The sequence below is a fragment of the Furipterus horrens genome, unplaced genomic scaffold (assembly GCF_987537825.1).
Source record: "Furipterus horrens unplaced genomic scaffold, mFurHor1.1.pri manual_scaffold_1, whole genome shotgun sequence".
NCBI classification, from domain to species: Eukaryota; Metazoa; Chordata; class Mammalia; order Chiroptera; family Furipteridae; genus Furipterus; species Furipterus horrens.
In genome coordinates, this window is record NW_028327171.1 from 191,929,851 (window position 1) to 191,951,264 (window position 21,414).

General features: G+C 34.9%; 1 protein-coding gene across 3 annotated transcripts in view; it reads left to right on the forward strand.

Annotated features, from left to right (window-relative positions):
• The first annotated feature begins 65 nt into the window (after positions 1-65).
• Positions 66-21,414, forward strand: part of CARF (calcium responsive transcription factor) — a 53,859-nt gene continuing 32,510 nt past the window's right edge. For 2 of the 3 annotated variants that reach the window (XR_016509618.1, XM_090268509.1), the window contains exons 1-5: positions 66-166; positions 4,534-4,700; positions 12,973-13,084; positions 13,738-13,965; positions 21,156-21,276. Coding sequence is in view for 2 of the 3 variants with exons in the window: in XM_090268509.1 (XP_090124635.1) it covers positions 13,016-13,084; positions 13,738-13,965; positions 21,156-21,276 (418 nt within the window). In the remaining variant the exon portion in view is untranslated. Of the gene's footprint in view, positions 167-3,489; positions 3,541-4,533; positions 4,701-12,972; positions 13,085-13,737; positions 13,966-21,155; positions 21,277-21,414 lie in introns of those variants that run through there. The other variant, XM_090268517.1, reaches the window with a different exon arrangement.

Below are 21,414 nucleotides of genomic sequence, written 5' to 3' on the forward strand. Positions count from 1 at the left end.
TACATGAGAAAGACGAATAAAAAAAGACAACTACCCCCTCAAAATGGAAACAAACAACGGTGGCCGATGGTGGTCTTACCTCCTGGTACCGCGCTACGCGATCTCGGAAGGAATGCGCCTGCGCATTGCGCTGGTCTCCATGGCGGGGCCTCGGAGCCAAGACGAGGTTGAGTAGACTCGTTTTGAATTTTCTCCTTTCTGCTCCAGCACTTTGTGGACTTCCCTTATCTCCTTGTAGAGCTTTAGGCGGCAGCGGAACTAGAGGAGCCCGAGGTTTGGCAGAGCAGTCTGAGCCGAAGGACCGGACGCTACTTCCCAACGCCCCTTTATTGCTCCCGCCTCCTCCCATCACCTCCTGACCCGCCCGGTCCCTAAGCAACCGCCTGCCGCAGGCTCCCGCCCCCCGCTGCAGCTGGGCCTGGTGGCGCCTTCTGCACCCCTCCTCGGGTCCTTTCTGAGGCCTTACACGGCGAGACCTACTACTGCCCCTTACCCCAGACGGGGCTCGAGGGTCCCGGAGACGCAGTCCGCAAAAGAGGAGGTTAGGTGTCTTTAGGAAGGTCGCTGAGCCCGAGGACTTGCCTCCCCCGCGGAGAAGGACCCCGACCCCTTGGGCGGGAGCGCCCAGAGTGTGGTTTTTCGTGCTACCGCGCGTCCCTTTTTTTAGGCTTCCGTTCTTTTCTCTTTATGAGCCCATTTTCTCTTTATGAGGCAAACTAGCACACCACCTCCTCCGCGTTTTGACTTTTTCGAGTCTTAAAGTTACCTAAAGATTTATGTCTTATTCTCGATGACCGAGAAGTATTCTAATTAAATTTAGTTGTTTTTCTGAGGGAGGATGGATGGAGAGACGCTATCCAGATTTCAAAGTTATTTTTTAAAGTGTTCGCCAGAAAAGCTCCGAGAGGGGGAATTCAAGAGACAGCAGTTTAGAATGAGGCAGAACTGGATTGCAAAATTTGTGGGCAGAGCGGTATGTGTATAGGTGAAGAGAACTAGGGCTTTCCTTTTTCTTTTTCTTTGTTTAACAAATTGGTTAAAGATGTACTTTAATTAGATAGACACCGGATATTTTAATTAACCGTAGAATATGACAGGTGATTTAAACAATTTAAGCGAAAACCAATCTTTTATTAGAGAGCAACGACGACGAAACTAGGACTATTTTCAATTTTCAGAATTCGAGCCCTAGAACCAAACGCCTGTGTTCCAATGCTGCCTCAGCTGCTTGCGGGGTGGGCAAAAGTAGATTTACAGTTGTGAGTACGGAGAACCAGAGTTAACAAAGCTGTTGTGATCTTCATTTCCTGCATGTATTTTTCCTTACAAGCAACTGTAAACCTTTTGCCCACCCCCTTTATTAACCTTTCTCTGCCACCTTTGGGTCAGCTGTGAGAATTAAGTACCACCTAGTAAATGTTAACTATTGTTACCGTCATTATTTAGATGTCAATGAAACTGGCTTTGCCAATGTGAGCTAGTAAGGGAGAAGAGAAGAGCCTCATGGTTAGAGGGATAAAATTATAAAACCTCTGTGCTGAAGTCCTAAGAAAGGACTGGGCTGGCAAATAAACGCGGTGGGCATTTAACCGTGTGATTCATTGTAATAGTGAGATTTGCATTCTTTAAAGAAGTTAGAGCACCTGAGGCTTGAAACAGTTGCCTGATTGGTCTCCCTATTTAATTTTTTTTTTTAATTTGGTAGAAGTGGAAAGAAATTTGACAGTTTTTAAAATATGTATACATATATTGATTTGTGGAGATAAAGAAGGGAGAGATTAAAAAATGGTTGTGAGAGAGAAGCATAGACCGGTTGCTTCCCATATGTGCCCATACCGGGGGATCAACCTGCAACCTAGGTACGTGTCCTGACTGGGAATCAACCCATGATCTTTCAGCATAAGGCAGGATGCTCCGAACCAACTGAGCCGCACCGATCAGGGTGAAATTTGACAGTTTTAAACATCATTCTTCTTTCATCATTAGTGATTTTTAAGGTACAGCAGCAAAATTGCCTGAATTAAAATGCATTAAACTTGAAATCTTTTAAGTTCTTTTTCAGATGATTTTAAAATTATTGATAATATCTCACTGGTCAGAATATCTTTTAGATTATTACATTTTTAACTATAATTAATTTAAAATTTATCAAAATAAAAAATAACAGTACCTGGTAAGAGTCAATATAGGCTTATCTTAATTTGAATTGAAAAATATCAGTAAGATACAGAACCTGAATGCTTAATAAGATAAAACTTCAATTGGCATTGCAGAAATGTTGAATTCAATAAAATACATTTTTCATTTAAGAACTTTAGTTAAGGAAAAACTAATTAACAAGTGTACCAAAATAACTGAACGCCCAGTATGATGGCTTTGGTGTGTTTTCAAAAGTGACATGTCTTTAATTTTGGTGTTATCACCATGCAAAACCTAGGGTAGTTAGTACTTTTTGAGTGTTTTTCTTAAGTTTACTTAAAATATTAAGGGCAAGCTTTTGCTTCTTAATGATTTTCTACATGATTCATTACTATGGTCCTGATGAAGGCACGCTGTTATCTGGAGAGCAACAACTTGAAAAAAATATTTTTATTATAGGTTGTTTTTTTTTTGGGGGGGGGGTATATGATGACATGGTATGGTATGGTATAAAGATTGTGCATGGGCTTTGGAGTCCTTATTGTTCCAGTTTTTTTTTTTTTTTTTTCCATGCTTAGTATGAATTTGAGCTCCAATGCTCTCTGTGATCTTAAGGAAGTTACTTGACAACTTTGGTTTTCTTACCTATAAATAAAGATAATAAGATCTACCTCAGAGTCATTGTGAGGATTACATGAAATAATTTGTGAAGTTTGCGAAGAGGTAAAAAGAAGTGTATATATGCAGAGTAAGAAATAAGTAGAAACCAAGATTACAGGGAAATTTATAGGGAGGACAAACCTTACATAAAAGAGATGCTGTGGACACTAGTCTTAAATTTTTTTCACTGAAAAATAGATTATTGTTTCTATATAAATTTACATACATTTAAAATTTTGGTGTTGATTTAGCACACTATAACTTTCAAAACCCATCCTTAAAAAATAAATGACTAAAATATTTGTGAACTAGTAGTCTTGATTTAATTTTGACACCACTGATTCATATCCATTTTGTATACATCATAAAAGGTACATTATATAATTTCCCTACCCTGGAAGATGAAACACATTTTCTTTTTGTAGATTTTATTTATTTATTTTCAGAGAGAGGGGAAGGGAAAGGGAAAGAGAGCAAGAGAAACATTGACTGGTTGCCTCTCACATGCCCGCCAACTGGGAACTTGGCCTGCAACCCAGACATGTGCCCTGACCAGGAACTGAACTGGTGACCTTTCTGTTCACAGGATGGTGCTCAATGCACTGAGCCACACCAGCCAGAGTGACATTCTACTTTCTGAAGCACTTCTGAGCAATATTTTTTTTCTGGTGCAGTTAACAAGATCTGATACTGATATTGAATAGATTTCAAGATCCTTTAAATCTTGAGATACTAATCCAGGTACATAGAATTAAGAGAAACTCAAAAAGACTAAATTTCAAGTGGCTTTATTCTTTAGCTTTCCTGTTTGGGGATTTATTCTCTGACTATTGGTTTTAATGGATAAATTTTACTACACAAAAGTCTATAGGTAGAAAATGAAATCATCAGACGTTACGACAGATCTTTAGAAACTGCAGCTGAGAATTGCCTCTAAATTTTTGAGCAAATAGAAATGCTGTTGAATAAAATCAAAACAGGAGTAACCCAAGCATGGCCCACGGAGATATGAGTGACTAGCCTGAATAATCTCTTCTCCTTTGCCATGTATTAAATATAAATAAACAAGAAAAGGCCCCTTTTTCCTATAAATATAAACTTCTAATTTAACGCTTTTTTCCTAATCTTTGCTTTCACTATAAGGCAAAATCCACTTTTTAAATGTAATATGAAACATTCTTGAAATCAATTTGCCAGCAAAATTTAATGCCTTAGTTTGTGTTCTGAAGTCCAGTCATTAACTGTATACATAGACCATATATTTAATAGTTTCTCCTTTCTGGTCTCATATCCAACCCCAAAACTACTTGCTTGAGAAATAACTTTGTCAAATCAATTCCAGGATTTTATAGTGGGTGGGATTTGGGGAGGAAGACTTTATTCTTAAGGTTCCAAAAGATGCTCTATTAGTAAATATTTTCATTGTGGAAAAAAATTAATTCGCTTCCAAGCTCTTTGTTTCAGTAGTTCTACAATGTGAGAGTTGAAATGAAAGCTTAGTCCAAATGTCTAATTTTAGATAAGGAAAGAGAAGTTAAGTCATCTACCACAAGACAAGAGCAGTTATCTGTAAAGTCAGTTCTAGTCCTTAGTTCTCATCAATGGAGTCAACTGATGGTTTCACTATACCGGACTTGTAAAGGTTATTTTATGATAAAGCCTGCATAACAAAATCTAGTGTTTTTCTTTATGTGTAGGAAAATAAAATATACATTGAATATCTTCTCATTACAGAAAAAAATGCTGTTATGAAGACATAATTATAGCTTTCGCATAAATGAAGCTACTACTATCATGATTTTAGTGCTGCAGAAAGGAAGAACTTCAGTGGACAAGAGGGCATTTTGGGGGGTAGTAGAATGCTTGAGGCCTGGAATTTAAACTTGAGCTACTGCCTGAAGGTAATAATTTTATTTATAATTGAAAGCAAGAGCTGTAAAAAGTTAACTATTGTCCATTACAAGTTAAGGAAAAAGTCAGATTACACTTTGTATATAGGTACTTTGTTCTGTTTGTGGCTACCTGTTGGAAGAGAACATTTCATACCTAGCTACTTAATATCTTGATTCTTTTAAAAAAAGCTTTGACATAGTAAAAGGCAATTCAAGTTGGTGGAAGGATGGGGAGTGGGAGTAATATTTTTCACTGCATTCAAATTATTTTTTAAAGGGTGTTTGTATCTTAAAGCATGTACTTTTTATCTCCAATTCAGCAATGGATTAGGTCAATAGATATTGAAAACCACTTTAGTGTATAGAAACTTAAGTATTTTCCAGGTGTAATCACAAAAAGCTTGTTTCCGTGTAGTATAGTTGTAGTATATATTGAAAGAAAACTTGAGTTTTGAGTTCCCAGAAGACCTTAGAAAAATAAGTTACCTTTCTTCCCTTGACAAAATTCCCACTCTGGGCAAAGTTCTGAAGTAAGTGGTTTATGTTTGGCAATCTTCCTCGTTTTAACTTCATCCCCACCCCTTCGTTGGTGCACTTCCCCGGGGCGTTCATCCCGCCCTGGGTCTTCACTGCAGCACCTAGTTCAGTCAGGCCTGCAGAAATCCTTTTAAGTGCCCTTAGCCTCCGCTCTACTTGCTTTATCACCTCTAAATTAAGCTTTTCGGGCTAGCTGTTTTTAACTTACTTTAAAGGAAAAAAGCTATTCTATGTAAATTCACATAAATTTGTTCATGACTGGCACTTACTTCGGAGTTTTTTTCCTTTTGAGAGCAAGTGCTTATTAACTCCAATTAAAATTTCATTGATGAAATTTTAGATAGGGTAAGAGAAATTAAATAAAATGAATAAAAATATTTAGGCCAGTAGGGATAATTTGTAATGAGATCAGGTCACCTTAGGAAGCTAAGAGTTAAGTTTTTAAAATTCTTGCCCCTAAGCTATTTGCAGTTTTTAACCTGTCTTTCCCAAGCTCTTTTGACTCTATTTATGGAACTTTTCCTGAGTGGGCAATGTTTTTTTTCATAGTTAGAGTCTAGTTTTCTGGTGAGGTCAGAGATCTTGAGATGGCTTGCAAGAGGGCTTTTGTGTTTTAGGGACTGTCTCTAAATAAACTACAACCAAGGAAAGTTGAGAACAAATGAACAAAGAACCTCTCCTAGTGTCTTTAATTTGTTAACCTATCCAAAACAAAAACAAACAAACAAAAAAACCCCAAAAGATGTAAAACTATGACTTGAAGGAAGGAGGGTGCTTTGTTCCCTCAAAATAGTTTCTATTATAGTGATTTAATAAAGACACATGTAGACTTGAGTCTTTGCTCAGCCACTTAGTATATTTGTAATCTTGATAAAGTTACTTAATTTGCCTGAGTCTTATTTTCTTATATGGGAATTCGAGAAAGTAACTGAATCACAGAGTTTTTGAAAGGATTAAATAAAGTGATATGTAAAACACCTCTAGCATAGTTCTTTACTATGGTAAGTTGTCATAAATGATACCCTTATAACCTTGAGCAGAGAGTCTCAATATCCTTTTCTCTAAAATGGTGACTACGTCCTACATCCCAGAATAGTTGAGTGACTGTTAATAAATATAGTTAATAATTATTAAGTATAAAAGCATTCAATAAACATTAAATTGTTTTACAGCTATGACAAATTCATAATCTGTTCTATCATAATAAGTACTTCTATTTAAATATTAAAGCTCTCAAAAACATTTATTCTTAATGTCATATTTAGACAATATTTCAATATATTTAATTTACTTTAAAATTAAGTTGTATTTTTTAATATGTTGTTGTTGTTCTATTTAAGTTGTATTCTTGACAGCAGCTATTTCAGTTTTAATAAATCCCTCAGTAGGACCTATTTTCAATTGAATCTAACTTTGTAAAAGTTTTCTCTTAGATTTATTTTTCTGCTCAGTGTACATTAGAAGTCAGTTAATAAACAATAGTTAAATGAATTTTAAAAATCATAAAGATAATCAACTACTAGAATCAAAACTTAGAATTAGGATCTTAGAGATCACTCGTACCAGCTCCTCATTTTAAAGAACTAGAAGTTGAAGTTTAATGAAAGTACCAGTTTGAATTTCCTCATCAAATCTAGACTGACCCTAAGCTTTTTCTCTACTACATTTATGGGATGTGTGAATTTTTAAACTGAACTATAATACTGAAATACAGCCTATTAGTCATCTAAAGGTGTAAAATTTCTTATAATTTTTCAATTATAAAAATTATTTTTCAACAGTTTATTTATTCTACTTAGATACTTATTTAGACAGGTGACATTTTGACCTTAGTTTGGATAATTATAGGTAGTAAAATAACTTATTGAGCACTGGCAGTGTACTGGAAACTTCACCAAGACCTTAGCATACATTATTTAATCTTTATAACAACCCTATGAGATAGATGCAATATTCTTCCCAGTGGCAGATGACAAAACTCAGAGTAGTGGTTAACTAAGTTAACAAGTACAAAGCTGAAGTTCAAAGCCATACCATATGACTACAAAACACTCCAATTACTTTATACCATTTTATTGACAAACCCTCTTAATTCATATTTTCAAAGTTAATGAAAAATAATATATTTTCTTGTACACCTTAACTTAAACATTGTCCAGATTATAGTAACTTAAACAAAAATTTCAAGATAATTTTGGAGTTTATATACTGTGACTTATTGTTGGCTTTATAGTTGCTGTGATTGCTGCTTTTTTTTTTTTTAACTAAAAGACTTATTTTTTTAGAACAATTTTAGATTTCCGTATTTCTTCCCCTACCACTCACCCCTTCCCCCAGCATACAGTTTTCCTATTATTAACATCTTGCATTAATGTGATACATGTCTTAAAGTTAGGGGACAAATATTGATACATTTTTTTGAAGAGAAGTTCATAGTTTACATTAAGGTTCACTCTTTGTGTTATGCAATTTTATGGATTTTTACAAATGTATTATACAATGCCATGTTATCCACCATAACAGATTATTTTAAAAAAATCATTTCATCACTATAAAATCTCTTGTGCTTCATCTGTTTATCCCTCCATTACCGCCACATTCCTGACCTCTGGTAACAATTGTTCCTCTTATGTCTATAGATTCCCTTTTGAGTATGATATATTTGGAATCATATAGTATGTAGCCTTTCAGACTGGCTTTCACCTAACAGTATTTATTTAAGATTTGCTGGTCTGCAGTTGTATCAATATGTGGATTCAATTCTAAAACCAGAAAAAAGGCTTTTTTTCTGTCTAATCAGTAGATTTCCCCCTTCAGCCTATCTTTTTTTTTTTTAAACCTTTTGACCTCCACCCATTTTTCCTATTGCTCCACCTCTGGGAAACACCAATTTGTGTTCTGGTAGACAGAAACTCTGTTTCTTTTCACAGCTGGGTGTTACCTGAGTTCTTGTAAGGCTCTGGTGCTGGAGGCTGGGGATCCCAGGTTGGGTTTTAGACTCCACACTTCTCAGGGGGAACCCCCTGGCCGCTGAAGTTTCCTTCTGGCACTTCAGCTGCTTCCTGTGGGAGCCCAGCCAGCCCTCTTGCGGTTTCTTCTGTCAGTGGCTATAAGACTTCTCTCCAGCTACTGTTCAGCTGGTTATTCTGGATGCTTTCTCCACAATTTAGTTGTAATTCCAGACTGTCCCTTGGAGGAAGTTAGTGTAGCTTGCACTTACTCCTCTACCATTTTGGATCCAGCCATTGGTATTCTGTTCTTTATAATGCAATTGAAAATGGGATTACTTCCTTAATTTTTATTCCTAATAGTTCATTGTTGTATAGAAACACAACATAGTGTATTTTGCATCCCTCAAGTTTACTGCATTTGTTTATTTCTCCATTCTAGTTTTCAGTGCATAGAACTTACATATCTTTTGTCAAGATTATCCCCCAAATTTTCATATTATTTGCCATTGTGGTATTTTTAGGCAGTTGGTTTCATACTTTGTTCATACAAGATTCTAGCCTAATTCTCCATCCTGAGTATACTTCAAGTGAATCTCTTAGATTTGATAAGATAGTATTTTTTATTATACATTGCTGGATTTTATTTGCTGAGGTTTCTGTATTTTAGTATATGTTTATGATTTTTTAAAACTATTTATTTATTTATTTAATAAATAATTAAATTATTAATTTAATAATTAATTAATTTATTTATTTAATCCTCACCCAAGGACATATTTCCATCAATTTTAGAGAGAGAGGAAGGAGGGAAGAGGGGGAGGAGAAGAGAGAGAGAGAGAGAGGGATTGAGGGAGGAGGAGGGGAAGGTGAGAGGGAGGGATCGGGGATGAGAGAGAGAGAGATGTTGATGTGAGAGAGAAACATCAATTGGTTGCCTCTCATAAGCCCCGCAACCTAAGTATGTGCCCTAATCAGAATCAAACTGGCAAACTTCTGGTGCATGGAATGACACTCCAACCAACTGTACCATGTGATGAGGGCCCTTTGACCATTTTTTAATCCGGTTGTTTTGGGTTTTCATTTTGTGGTTCAGTTGTAGGAGTTCTTTATATATTTTAGGCCCTTACCAGATATTTGATTTGCAAATATTTTCTCCCATCTGAGCCTAGTCATGGTCTCCTTAGCACAGGACTTTTTCTTCTGATAATGTCCAATTTGTCTGTTTTTTCTTTTTGGTGCTTGTCCTTGTGGTGTCATATTTAAGGAATCATTGCCAAATCCAAAGTCATTAAGATTTACTCTTGTGTTTTCTTCTAAGAACTTTATGGTTTTAGCTCTTACATTTAAGTCTTTGATCCATTTTTGGTTATTTTTTGTATATAGTGTGAGGTAAGGGTCCATTTTCATTCTTTTTCATGTGAATATTCAGTTGCACCAGCACCATTCGTTGCAGAGACAGTCCATTCCCCATTGAATGCTTTTGGTACCCTTGTTGAAAAGTATTTGACCATAGATGTATATGTGTTTATTTTTGGACTCTCAATTCTATTCTATCGATTTACAAGTCTCGCCTTATATCAGTGTTACATTCTTTTGAGCACTTTAGTTTTGTAGTAAGTTTTGAAATTGGGAAGAAAGAGTCTACCAACATTATTCTTCTTTTTCAAAATTGCTTTGGCCATTCAGGTCCCTTGTAGTTCCATATGAATCTTAGGATTGACTTTTCTCTGACTGAAAAAAAGGGCAATGGTAATATTGCCATTTTAGCAATTTTCATGTCTTCCAGTTCCATGAGCACAGTATATCTTTATATTTATTTAGGTCTTATTTAATTTTTTTCCAGCAATACTTTGTAATTTCAGTGTATAACTCTTGTTGGTTAAATTTACTAGTATTTTATTGTTATTGATGCTATTGTAAATGGATTGTTAATTTTAGTTTTGGATTGTTCATTGCTATTGTATATAAATACAACTTATTTGCATGTTTATCTCGTACCCTGTAAGTTTGTAGAATTTATTTAATCATTTTTTTTGTGTGTGTGTATTCTTCAGGATTTTCTATATGTAAGGCTATGCCATCCATGCATAGAGATAGTTGTACAATTGTTCTTAGTATTCTCTCATTACCCTTTTAATTTCTATAAGGTTGATAGTGATATCCCCACTTCTCTTTCAGATTTTAGTTGTTGGCATCTTTTGTCTTTTTTATTGTCACTCTAGCTAAAGATTTGTCAATGCTGTCAGCCTTTAAAGGAACAACTTTTAGGTTTGTTGGTACTCTGTTGTTTTTCTATTCTTGAATTTGCTTACCTCCCCTCTAATTTTTATTCTTTCCTTCCTTCTGCTAGATTTCAGTTTAGTTTGCCCTTCTTTTTCTATTTCTTAAGATATAAATTCTGACATTAAAAAGAAATTAAGTCATCATTGCTTTGAACTTCACTCTGAGCAGTACTTTTCCTGAATCCCTTAAGTTTTAATATATTGTGTTTATCTATTATCACTCCTCCCGAGTTATGTGTATTTTATTTAGTTCCCCAGTATTTTATTCTGTGTTTATAATGCACATATGCAAAATTATAATAGTGTTATTATTTATAACGCATTGTTTATTTAGATTTTTCATAGAATTTTAAATGTTTGCTTACCATTTTTCTAGAATCGCAGGACTTAACATCTGGCACCATTTTTGTTTTCTTTATTTCTAGAAATTTCTTTCATGTAGGATCTGTTGATTGTAAATTCCCAGTTTTTTAAAGTTTAGTGTCTTTCTCTCTCATCCTCTTTTGTGAAAAATATAGTTTTGAGTATATGCAATTGTGTATCATACTTACTTTTTTAAAAAGGAAACAAGAGCCTTACTTGCGTTTGTGTTCCTCAAATAATAGCTGCATTTTGTCTTACTAGAAGCCAGGCTACAATACTGGTTTAGGACCTTTCAGGTTCTTACTTTTATCTTGGGAGTTTTAAATTCTCCTACCCATCAGCTGCCTGTCCAAGCCCCTGTTTCCCAGCCATAGAACATGTATGTTAGCATTGGCCTTTGGGGAAATTTTCCTCTTTGTTTGTGTTTATTACTTAGGTTTTAGCTCACAGCTTTTGCTTTTTATTTCTGGGGGAATAGGATGGAGGGTGGGGAGTAGCCTCTGATTTTTACTTCCTGTAGCAGAGCCCAAACACAAAATAAAGATTTTGTTTTAGGTCAATCTTCTATTTTTTATTTTCTAGTGAGAGAGCCTTTTATTGTGTCAGATAATCTGCCATATTGTCATTAATAGAACTATTTTTTTAATTTTTTAAACCCCTTCTAAAAATATTATTCTTAAGTAACATATATATATATATATATATGTAGTGTAAAAACTTCAAAACACAGAAAGTTATAAAATAAAATTGCTGTCTTATGGCTCAAGAAGTAACTACAGGTTTTGGAATTTTTGTAATAAATAGGTTAGAATACAGGTGATAATTTAAAATCTTAAAGTAGAAGCAATTTTAAGATATTTTGTAGTTACATATTAAAAATAAGAGTGATTTTATAGACAATTACAATGTATATTTGAGGTAGAAGTAGTTACAATATTTTGGAAGTATGAAATGGCAAACCTTGTAGATTTTATGAAATGGTTAATTTTGCAAGTATATGTTTGCCTACTATCACAGAAAAATAAGTTTTTAATGTATTCAAATATATATACTACTAAATAAGTCTAAAGCACAAGGTATAACTTTAAATTAGGGTTTAGGGTGATGGAATTATTGTGTATCCTGATTGTAATAGTGGTTACATAGAAACGAGTTAAAATCCATAGAACTGTACACACACAAAAAGTTCAATTTAATGCATGTTAATTTAAAAACTGAAAATGGAAAGATTTTAAAGAATGTATGCTGTATTTTGAAAAATAAAATTAAATAAGTGGGTTTTTTAAAGATTCTATAAAGTTTATTTTATATTATGTCTTTTCAATGGTATTCTTCACCACTTTCATTATGACCTTACTCCAATTCTAGGACATAAAACATTTTTTTTTAGATACTACAGAATCCTGTACTCACTACAATATAGTAGGCCAGGGTTTGTTACCCTCAGCAACATTGACATCTTTGTTGTGGTGGCTGTCTTGTGCATTTTAAGATTTTTAGCAGTACCCCATTACATAATAGTAGCACCCCCTCCACCCTGCATTATCACAAACCAAAAGTATTTCCAGACATTGCTAAATATCCTTGAGAGCAGAGGAGTGTGTGAGGAGACAATTTTGCCAGTTTCAAATCACTGTACTATGCCTTAGTGGCTCAAATTTTTTAGACTACATGTTTCTTGATTTTCAAAACTTCTCAAGTTATTATTGAGTGGAATGATAATATATTATGGTAACAGACCTGTATACATAATCAACCTTTTGCGACAGCATGGATGGAACAGGAGACTATTATGCTAAGTGAAATAAGCCAGTCAGTGAAAGACAAATACCCTATGATCTCACTTATAAGAGGAATCTAATGAACAAAATTAACTAACAAGCAGAACAGAACCAGAGACTTGGAAACATGGACAGACTGACAGGTGCCAGAGGGGAGGAGGGTGAGGGATAATGGTGGAAAGAAGGGAAAGGGATCAAAGAACATGTATGAATGACATGGACAAGGGTGTGGGGATTGACTGGGTGGGGGTGCGCGGGCTGGGCAGAGAAGGGCAAAGGAAGAAAAATTGGGACAACTGTAACAGAATAAATAAGAATATAAAAAATGTTAGGGGCTTTAGTTAATCAGATATTTGAACTCTTTCAGCTATTAAATAATAGAAGAAAATGGATTTGAATATGATATCAGCATGGAACAGTCTAATGATTCATTAACAGTCAATCATAATGATTCTGCAGATTCAGAAACAGATTCTCAGGTAATTTGAGGTAGGGATTCAACTGGGAACTTTTTCCCATTCTAAAGGAAAACAACATGACATTTAACAACTTTTTTTAAAAATAATTTATTTATTTGTGTGTTTGTTTATTTTTAGAGAGAGGGGATAGGAGAAAGAAAGGGAGAGAAACATCTCTGTGTGGTTGCCTCTCACTCACACCCCCAACTGGGGACCTGACGTGCAACCTAGTAATGTGCCCTGACTGGGAATTGAACCAGAGAGACATTTAACAACTTCTTATGCTTAAGGAATAATGTTAATGTATTCAAGAATTTTATTATTTTATTATTCATACGTCTATCGTATTTAATATTGTATAAAATTTTATACACAAAGAAAGTTTTTATGTTGAGTTATATTTTATCATTTCAGGTTGCAATTTCCATGGACAATTTTATTTTAATAAGGTCGAAATAAAATATAGTAAAAATCAACAATTTCATTTAAGAACTGTTTTCTGTCTGTATCGTCTTATGAATTGACAAATCTTGCAAAGTGTAAAGTAGATAATTAACTGGACAATTAATGACATTCCATTTTTATTATCAACTTTCTATTTTTAAAAAATTATGATGTTCATATTTTATAAACACCCAAAGGATTATTTGTTTATTTATTTATTTTTTGCAAAGCATCCAACGTGTATGGACTCCAAGGATTCTTCCTTTGGACAAAATAATTCTGGTAAAGTTTTACCCATCACTACTAATGAAGTAGACAATTCACTCACATCACAGAATACACCAGGGCCCCTGACTCAAGCAGAGACGCTTTCTACAGAGCAGTTTCACCTCGTGGACCAAAATGGGCAACCTATTCAATATGAACTTCAGTCATTGGGGGATTCTAATGCACAAATGGTGAGTAAATTTTATAAATAATCTACTTTATGCTATTTGTTAATATGTATTAGTAGATTACCTTAATTTCTCTATTTTATTGTTTAATTTTTTCAATTACAGTTTACTTTTAGTTTTATTCTGTATTGGTTTCAGGAGTACAGCACAGTGATTTAACAATCATATACAAAGTGATCCCCCTGATATATCCAGTGCCCACATGGCACATACATAGTTATTGCAGTATTATTCACTATGTTTCCCATGATGTACTTTACATCCCTGTGACTGTTTTGTTAACTACCAATTTGTATTTCTTAACCCCTTTACCTTCTTCACCCAATCAATTTCTTGACACTACTGACTTACATTGCCTTAAAAATATGCTTTCCTTGTCATTTATTTTTAAGTTATGAAAGGAATTTAAAAGATTTCCTTTCAGGATTACAAAATATTACTTCAGTAGTTCTGGCCACTATGTCTAGGCACACTGGTGCTTTGAGATCAGTTAGAAAGGTATCATAATCTGACTTCCAGTCAAGATGGAGGCGTAGGGAGACACACTTTGCCTCCTTGTGCAACCATAAGAAGGATTACAATAAGTAATCCTTCAAAAACAAAAACAACAAGAACTTCCAGAAAATTGTACTGTATGGAGGTTCGACAACCAAGGATTTAAGAAGAAATATTCATCCAGATAAGGAGCTGGGGTGGAGATGAGGAGCTGGACCCTAGAAGATGCAGTGTGGTGGAGGTAAGGTGGTGGTGACAAGGCAGCTGCTGCAGCTACTAGAACAAGCAGTCCCGCATTCCAAGCCAGGAGGGACACTTGGGGAGTGAACCCAGCCCCAGGCTAGACTGAGAAGCTCACAGTTCCAGCACCAGGAAAATAAAGCCTCATAGCTTTTGACTGTGAAAACCAGTGGGGGTTGGGGTGGCAGAAGAAACTGCCCATCTCTCAGGAGAGTCCATTTAGAGGGCCCCACAGTCCTAGAACATATGCAAACACACCCACTCTGGGAACCATCACCAGGGCAATAGCTAGAGGGGCACCAGTCGTATATGGGATGTGGGTCAAGTGACTAGAAGTGGGGTGAGTGCCCAGCAAGGGCAGTATTCCCTCTCTGACCCCTTCCCCATATACAGCACTGCAAAGCGGTGAAACATGTCATCCGGCACTGACCAACACCTAAGGCTCCACCCTTTATGATGTAGCAGGTGCAGCAGCTCTATCTAATACACAGAAGCAAACACAGGGAAGCTGTCCAATTGTGGAGACAAAGAAGTATGGCCCAAATGAAAGAACCTGAAAATCCAGAAAACGAACTAAGTGAAAAGGAGGTAACCAGCCTATCAGAGTTCAAAACACTGGTGATTAGGATGCTCAGAGAAATGACTGAGTATGGTCACAAAATAAAGGAAGAAGTGAAGGTTATACAAAGTGAAATAAAGAAAAATATACAGGGAACCAATAGTGATGGGAAGGAAGCTGGGATTCAAATCAATGATTTGGAACAAAAGGAAATAATTCACTTGGAACAGAAAGAAGAAACAAGAATTGAATAAAATGAGGAAAGGATTAGGAACCACTGGGGCAACTTCAAATGTACCAACATCTGAATCATAAGGGTGCCAGAAGGAGAAGAGAAAGATCAAGAAATTGAAAAGTTATTTGAAAAAACGAGGTAAGAAAACTTCCCTAATATGGTGAAGGAAATAGACATATCAGTCTAGAGAGTTCCAAACAAAATGGACCCAAAGAGGACCACAGCAAGACACATCATAATTAAAATGTCAGAGGTTAAAGATAAAGAGAGAATCTTAAAAGCAGCAAGAAAAGAGAGTTACCTACAAAGGAGTTCCCATAAGATTCTCAAGCAGATTTTGCAAAAGAAATTTTGCAGGCAAGAAGAGACTGGCAAGAAGTATTCTTAGCGATGAAAAGCAAGGACCTACAACCAAGATCGCTCTATCAAGCAAAGCTATCATTTGGAATGGAATGGCAGATAAAGTGTTTCCCAGATAAGGTAAAGCTAAAGGAGTCCATCATCATCAAGTCCTTATTATATGAAATGTTAAAGGGTCTTATTTAAGAAAGAGAAGATCAAAACTATGAAGAGTAAAATGACAGCAAACTCACAACTGTCAACAACAGAATCTGAAAAACAAACTAAGCAAACAACTAGAACAGGAACAGAATCATAGATATGGAGATCATATGGAGGGTTATAAGTGGGGAGGGGGAAGGAGGAGAAGGGGGGAAAAGGTACAGGGATTAAGAAGCATAACTGGTAGGTACAAAATAGCAGGATATTAAGAATAGGAAAGGACATGGAAGAGTCAGAGAACTTACATGCATGGCCCTTGGACATGAACTAAGGTGGGGGGATTGGTACGAGGGAAGGGGGGTACCAGGCAGAGAGGGGCAAAGGGGAAAAAACTGGGACAACTGTAATAGCATAATCAATAAAATATACTTTAAAAAATAAAGAAATGTACCATAATCTGTAACTTGTGCTAACGTACCAGAGTTTACATATAACTTATTTATTTTTTATATATATCTTTGACTGAACTCAAGGTTATTACTTTATTAACATTTGAGCACATGCTAGCATGCTTCCGTGAAGAAAAAGAAAGCAGTGGAAGTATCAATGGTATACTCAAAATTAGACATACTCTTGTTGATCTTTGTAGGTACATATATAGGTGTCATGTGAATAACAATGCATAAATATGAAAATACTGCTTTAAACTGTTAGGTAAAATGTTTATAGTTTGAGTAGAAGAGATGCAAGATTGTTTTGATTTAAATAAAGAATATTTTACAAATTTTCTACAATGAATATTAATTTCAAAAAATTATTTTTAAAAGCAGAACTTTGATTATAAATTATACAAGTATGCAACCATTTTAACTAAAATTAATCCTTATTTCTATTATTTCTAGTTTAGAGCATTCCAGAGTTAATCTCTGTCATATAATCCAGCTAAATTCTGGAGTTGAGAGTAATTGGTTGAGAGGTGGCCAACTGTAGACAAGTACTTTTTGTGTATGTTCAGACTCAACAAATTTCTGAGCCTACTTTAGGACTGAAATGCAAACTAAGGGTAGGCTTCTGAAACCACACCGCATCACCAGCAGATGTTAATATGCAATAAATAATTTAGATGTGAACCAACTACATTTTACTATTTCAGCACTTTTATAATTTCTCCTGTATTTGACATTTATTCTGGTTTATCTCAGAACACTTAGAAAGTCTGTAGGTTCTGACAGAAAGGTCAAGAAGTCTAAATGTATGAAGGGTTAGTATGTTACACATGGTGCCTTTCCTAAAAAGCATGTTAAAGTTGTTTATTTGTTTGACTCTAAAAGAGTTCTCTTCTCTTTTTAATTGTATTAAGCTTTCTACACAGAGAGATTATACAGGTGATTCTACATTGTTTGGGGTAGGAGATGATACAGAGTGTTATTTAAAGCTATGTGGCAATAAACATAGAAGTATAAGAAAGTATTTTTTTCAAAGAATCCAAGATTAAAAAATGGTGATATTCTGGGAAACTGAGTGGAACTTTTTGGTTTTTTTGTTTTAATAGACTTTTTTAGAGCAGTTTTAAGTTGACAGTAGAATTGAGGGTAAGATACAGAGATTTCCCATATGTTCCCTTCCCCCACACAAATGCATAACCTTCCTTATTATCAACATCCCCCACCAAGTGGAGCTTATTGAAAAAGTAGCATTTTCTTTCTTTCTTCTTTTCCCATTACTTCTTAGTCCCCTTATGCTTCCAATCCCCCATGCAGTCACCACACTATTGTCCATGTCCATGAGTCCTTTGTTCTTTTTGCTCAGTCCCTGCACCCCTAACACCCCCACCTTAGCTGTCATCTTGCTCCCTATCTGAGTTAGTTTTTGTTTTGCTTGTTAGCTTGGTTTGTTCATTAGATTCTACATATGAGGGAAATCATATGGTATTTGTCTTCCTCTGACTGCTTTATTTCACTTAGCATAATGTTCTCCAGGTTCATTCATACTGTTGCAGAGGGTAAAATTTTCTTTTTTTACGGTCGAGTAGTGTTCCTTTATAAAAATGTCCAATAGTTGTTTTATCCACTCATATACTGATGGACACTTGGGCTGCTTCCATATTTTAATATAGAAGCTATCAAGGAGCTAGTAAAGATTCTGTAGTGGTTCAATATGAAATGAATGCAGAGGTTTTAGAGTGAAGCAGGGATGGTATTTTGAATTAATAGACAGACTGTACACAAAGAGGCCAGTAATTATGAGACTACTCATTAGCCAAGCTGTTCTGATAATTTTCATGGTCTCAAGTAGGATGTATCCCAGCAGATGACTCTTCAAAACTATGTGTGTTTTCATTGCAAAGATGAAAGATAATTAGCTTTTTTGTAATAGGAAAAGTAACATTATTAAATTACATGAATTGAAAATAGTTTTTTAGGTACCAGGTGGAGTAAGCTAAGGAGAGAAAATAGAGATTTTTACTGTGCTTGGGACACAGTTTCATATCAGTCATAATTATGACACTTTCATATGCTTGAGTAAATTATAAATATACATATTTTATTTGGATTTAAAAATACCCAGAGCACTTTTATTTTCTAAGAATTAAAGAAATATTTTCACAGATATTTAATCTCATTATAAGGAGTAAAGAACTTATTTTTATTTTTTAAAACTTTAATTTTATTGCTGATGCTATACAGATATCCCCGTTTTCTCCCCCTTTGCCCACCCATACAAGGCCCCTGCCTCTCCTTCCCTCTGGCCGTCACCACACTGTTGTCTGTGCCTATGGGTTATGCATATATGTTCTTTGGCTAATCTCTTTACCTTTGTTCATCTAGTTCCCCTCCCCCCTCCCCTCTGACAGCTGTCAGTCTGTTCTATGTGTCCATGCCTTTGTTTCTTGTCATTTTATTTTGTTCATTAGATTCCACATGTAAGTGAGATCATATGGTATTTGTGTTTCTTTGACTGGCTTATTTCACTTAGCATCATACTTTCTAGGTTTATCTATGCTGTCTCAAAAGGTAAGATTTCCTTCTTTTTCACAGCCACGTACTATTCCATTGTGTAAATATACCACAGCCTTTTTTATTACTCAGCTACTGAAGTGGGATTGGTGGGTCAAAAGGCAGTTCCACTTTTAGTTTTTTGAGGAAATTCCATACTGTTTTCCATAGTGGCTGCACCTGTCTGCGTTCCCATCAACAGTGCACTAGGGTTCCCTTTTCTCCTCATCCTCACTAGCACTTGTTGTTTGTTGATTTATTGATGATAGTCATTCTGGCATGTGTGAGGTGATATCTCATTGTGGTTTTAATTTACATCTGTCTGATGACTAATGACATTGAGCATTTTTTGTATGTCTCTTGGCTGTCTCTGTGTCCTCTTTGGAGAAACGTCTATTCAGGTCCTTTGCCCATTTTAAATTGGATTTTTTTCTTCCTGGTATTGAGTTGTGTAAGTTCTTTATATAGTTTGGAGGTTGACCCCTTATCAGATGTATCATTGGCGAATATGCTCTCCCATATAGTGGGTTCCTTTTTCATTTTGTTGATGGTTTCTTTTACTGTGCAGAAGCCTTTTAGTTTGATGTTTTCCAATTTGTTTATTTTTCTTTGTTTCCCTTACCACCAGCTTACACCATACACAAGGATAAACTCAAAATGGATAAAAGACTTAAATGTATGTCACAAAACCTTTAAAATCCTATAAGAAAATGTAGGCACTAAAATCTCTAGACATCTCTCATAGCAATATTTTTGCAAACATGTCTCCTAGGGCAAGGAGTAAAAAATTTAAAACAGTATTATTACTGTTGCCTTTTAAAGTCCAGGAGAGCATTTTGTATTGTTTTGTTTTTGTCTTTTTTTAGGTTTAAATAACATCAGATATCAGGAGGCAGCACAGAGCAGTGATTAAAAGGAGACAACTACTTGGGTTAGAATTTCTAGCTCTGTGTTCCCTTGCATAAATTTTGTAACCTTTATATTACAGTTTTCTTGTGTATAAAATATATATACTTATACATGTAATGAGCATTAAATAAGGTAATACGTGTAAAGTCCTGCCACTTAGTATGCACTCAACAAATGTAAAGTAGTTGTCATCCTCAGAGTTCACAGTGTTTTTTCATGCTGTAGTGATGAGGTATGGCAACATATTTTTATCTCAAGAAACTTGATAAACATTGGGGGTAAGGAAACCATTCCTACTCTTAGTTTTTGGAAAATGTTTATGATTATATTTATTAAAGTTTTTTATTAAATTTTTCCAATTTAATTTTTTTGAAATGACCCCTTTAAAGGAGGAATGCAGTCTCTATCAGGCATCAGCAATGTTTTCATGTTTTTCATAGCTAAAAGGAAGTCCGGGAAAGTGGATTGCAATGAATAAGAGTTACTTACACTAAGTAGAAGTAAAACAGTAAAATTGTGTCAGTAGAAAGTAGTGTGTTAGGTAATAAAGTTTATAGGCTGTCCAAAAAATCTGGAACTATAGGATAAACATATTTCAAATAATTTATTAGTTCTATCTTCAAATAATAGGCTCAAATGTTTTTCTTAAACTTCAGACTCCTTTGTAGGTGACATTCATCTAAATTAGTGGTAATGGGTTCAGTTATTAAACTGAAAAAAAACTATAATAAATATACTGTTTTCTCTATGTTTCTAGACTTTTTGGGACTCTGTAGTATTTCCTATAGACCAAGACAGGATATATATAGATGCAGAGATATAAAAACAAATACTGTTTAAGTAGGCATCTAACAAGTTACTGTTTTTAAACTAATAAAATCACTTAAAATATAGATCACAAATAGGTCAAACATGTATGGGTAATACAATAAATATAAAAACGTTAATATATTCAGTTCAATCAGAGCCTTGTTCAGATTACTAAGTCATTAGCTCTCACCGCTGTGTAATGAATAAAACCATAGATGATTCAGATCCTAGAACATAAGGTCAAACTGCCTGTCTTAATCCTAGTTTTATCACTTATCAGTTGTGAGACTTTGGAAAAATTTTTATGTATCTCAGTGTTTTCATCTATAAAATGAGGTAAATAATAGTATCTACCAAAGAGGTAGGCATGTCTTTAATAATTTAAGTAGTAACTCTGTTAAGTTATTGTTGGCTTATGCATTTGATTTTCTTTTTTAATGCCTCCAAGATGATTGTTGCCAGCTCATTAGAAAATGGACAGGTGCTTCGTGTAATTCCATCTACTCAGACAGGAATGGCACAAGTCATTATACCTCCAGGGCAGCTTGTGGATATGAATAGCTCTCGGGGTGAGTAATAATGGGAAATAGGGGGTTTTAGAATGTCTTAAAGAAAGAAATGTATATTTAGGAAAATCATCTTATGAAAGCCAGTGCTAAAATTGATTTCTTTGTGTAAGATTGTGAACTGAATAATTAGAGAAAGTT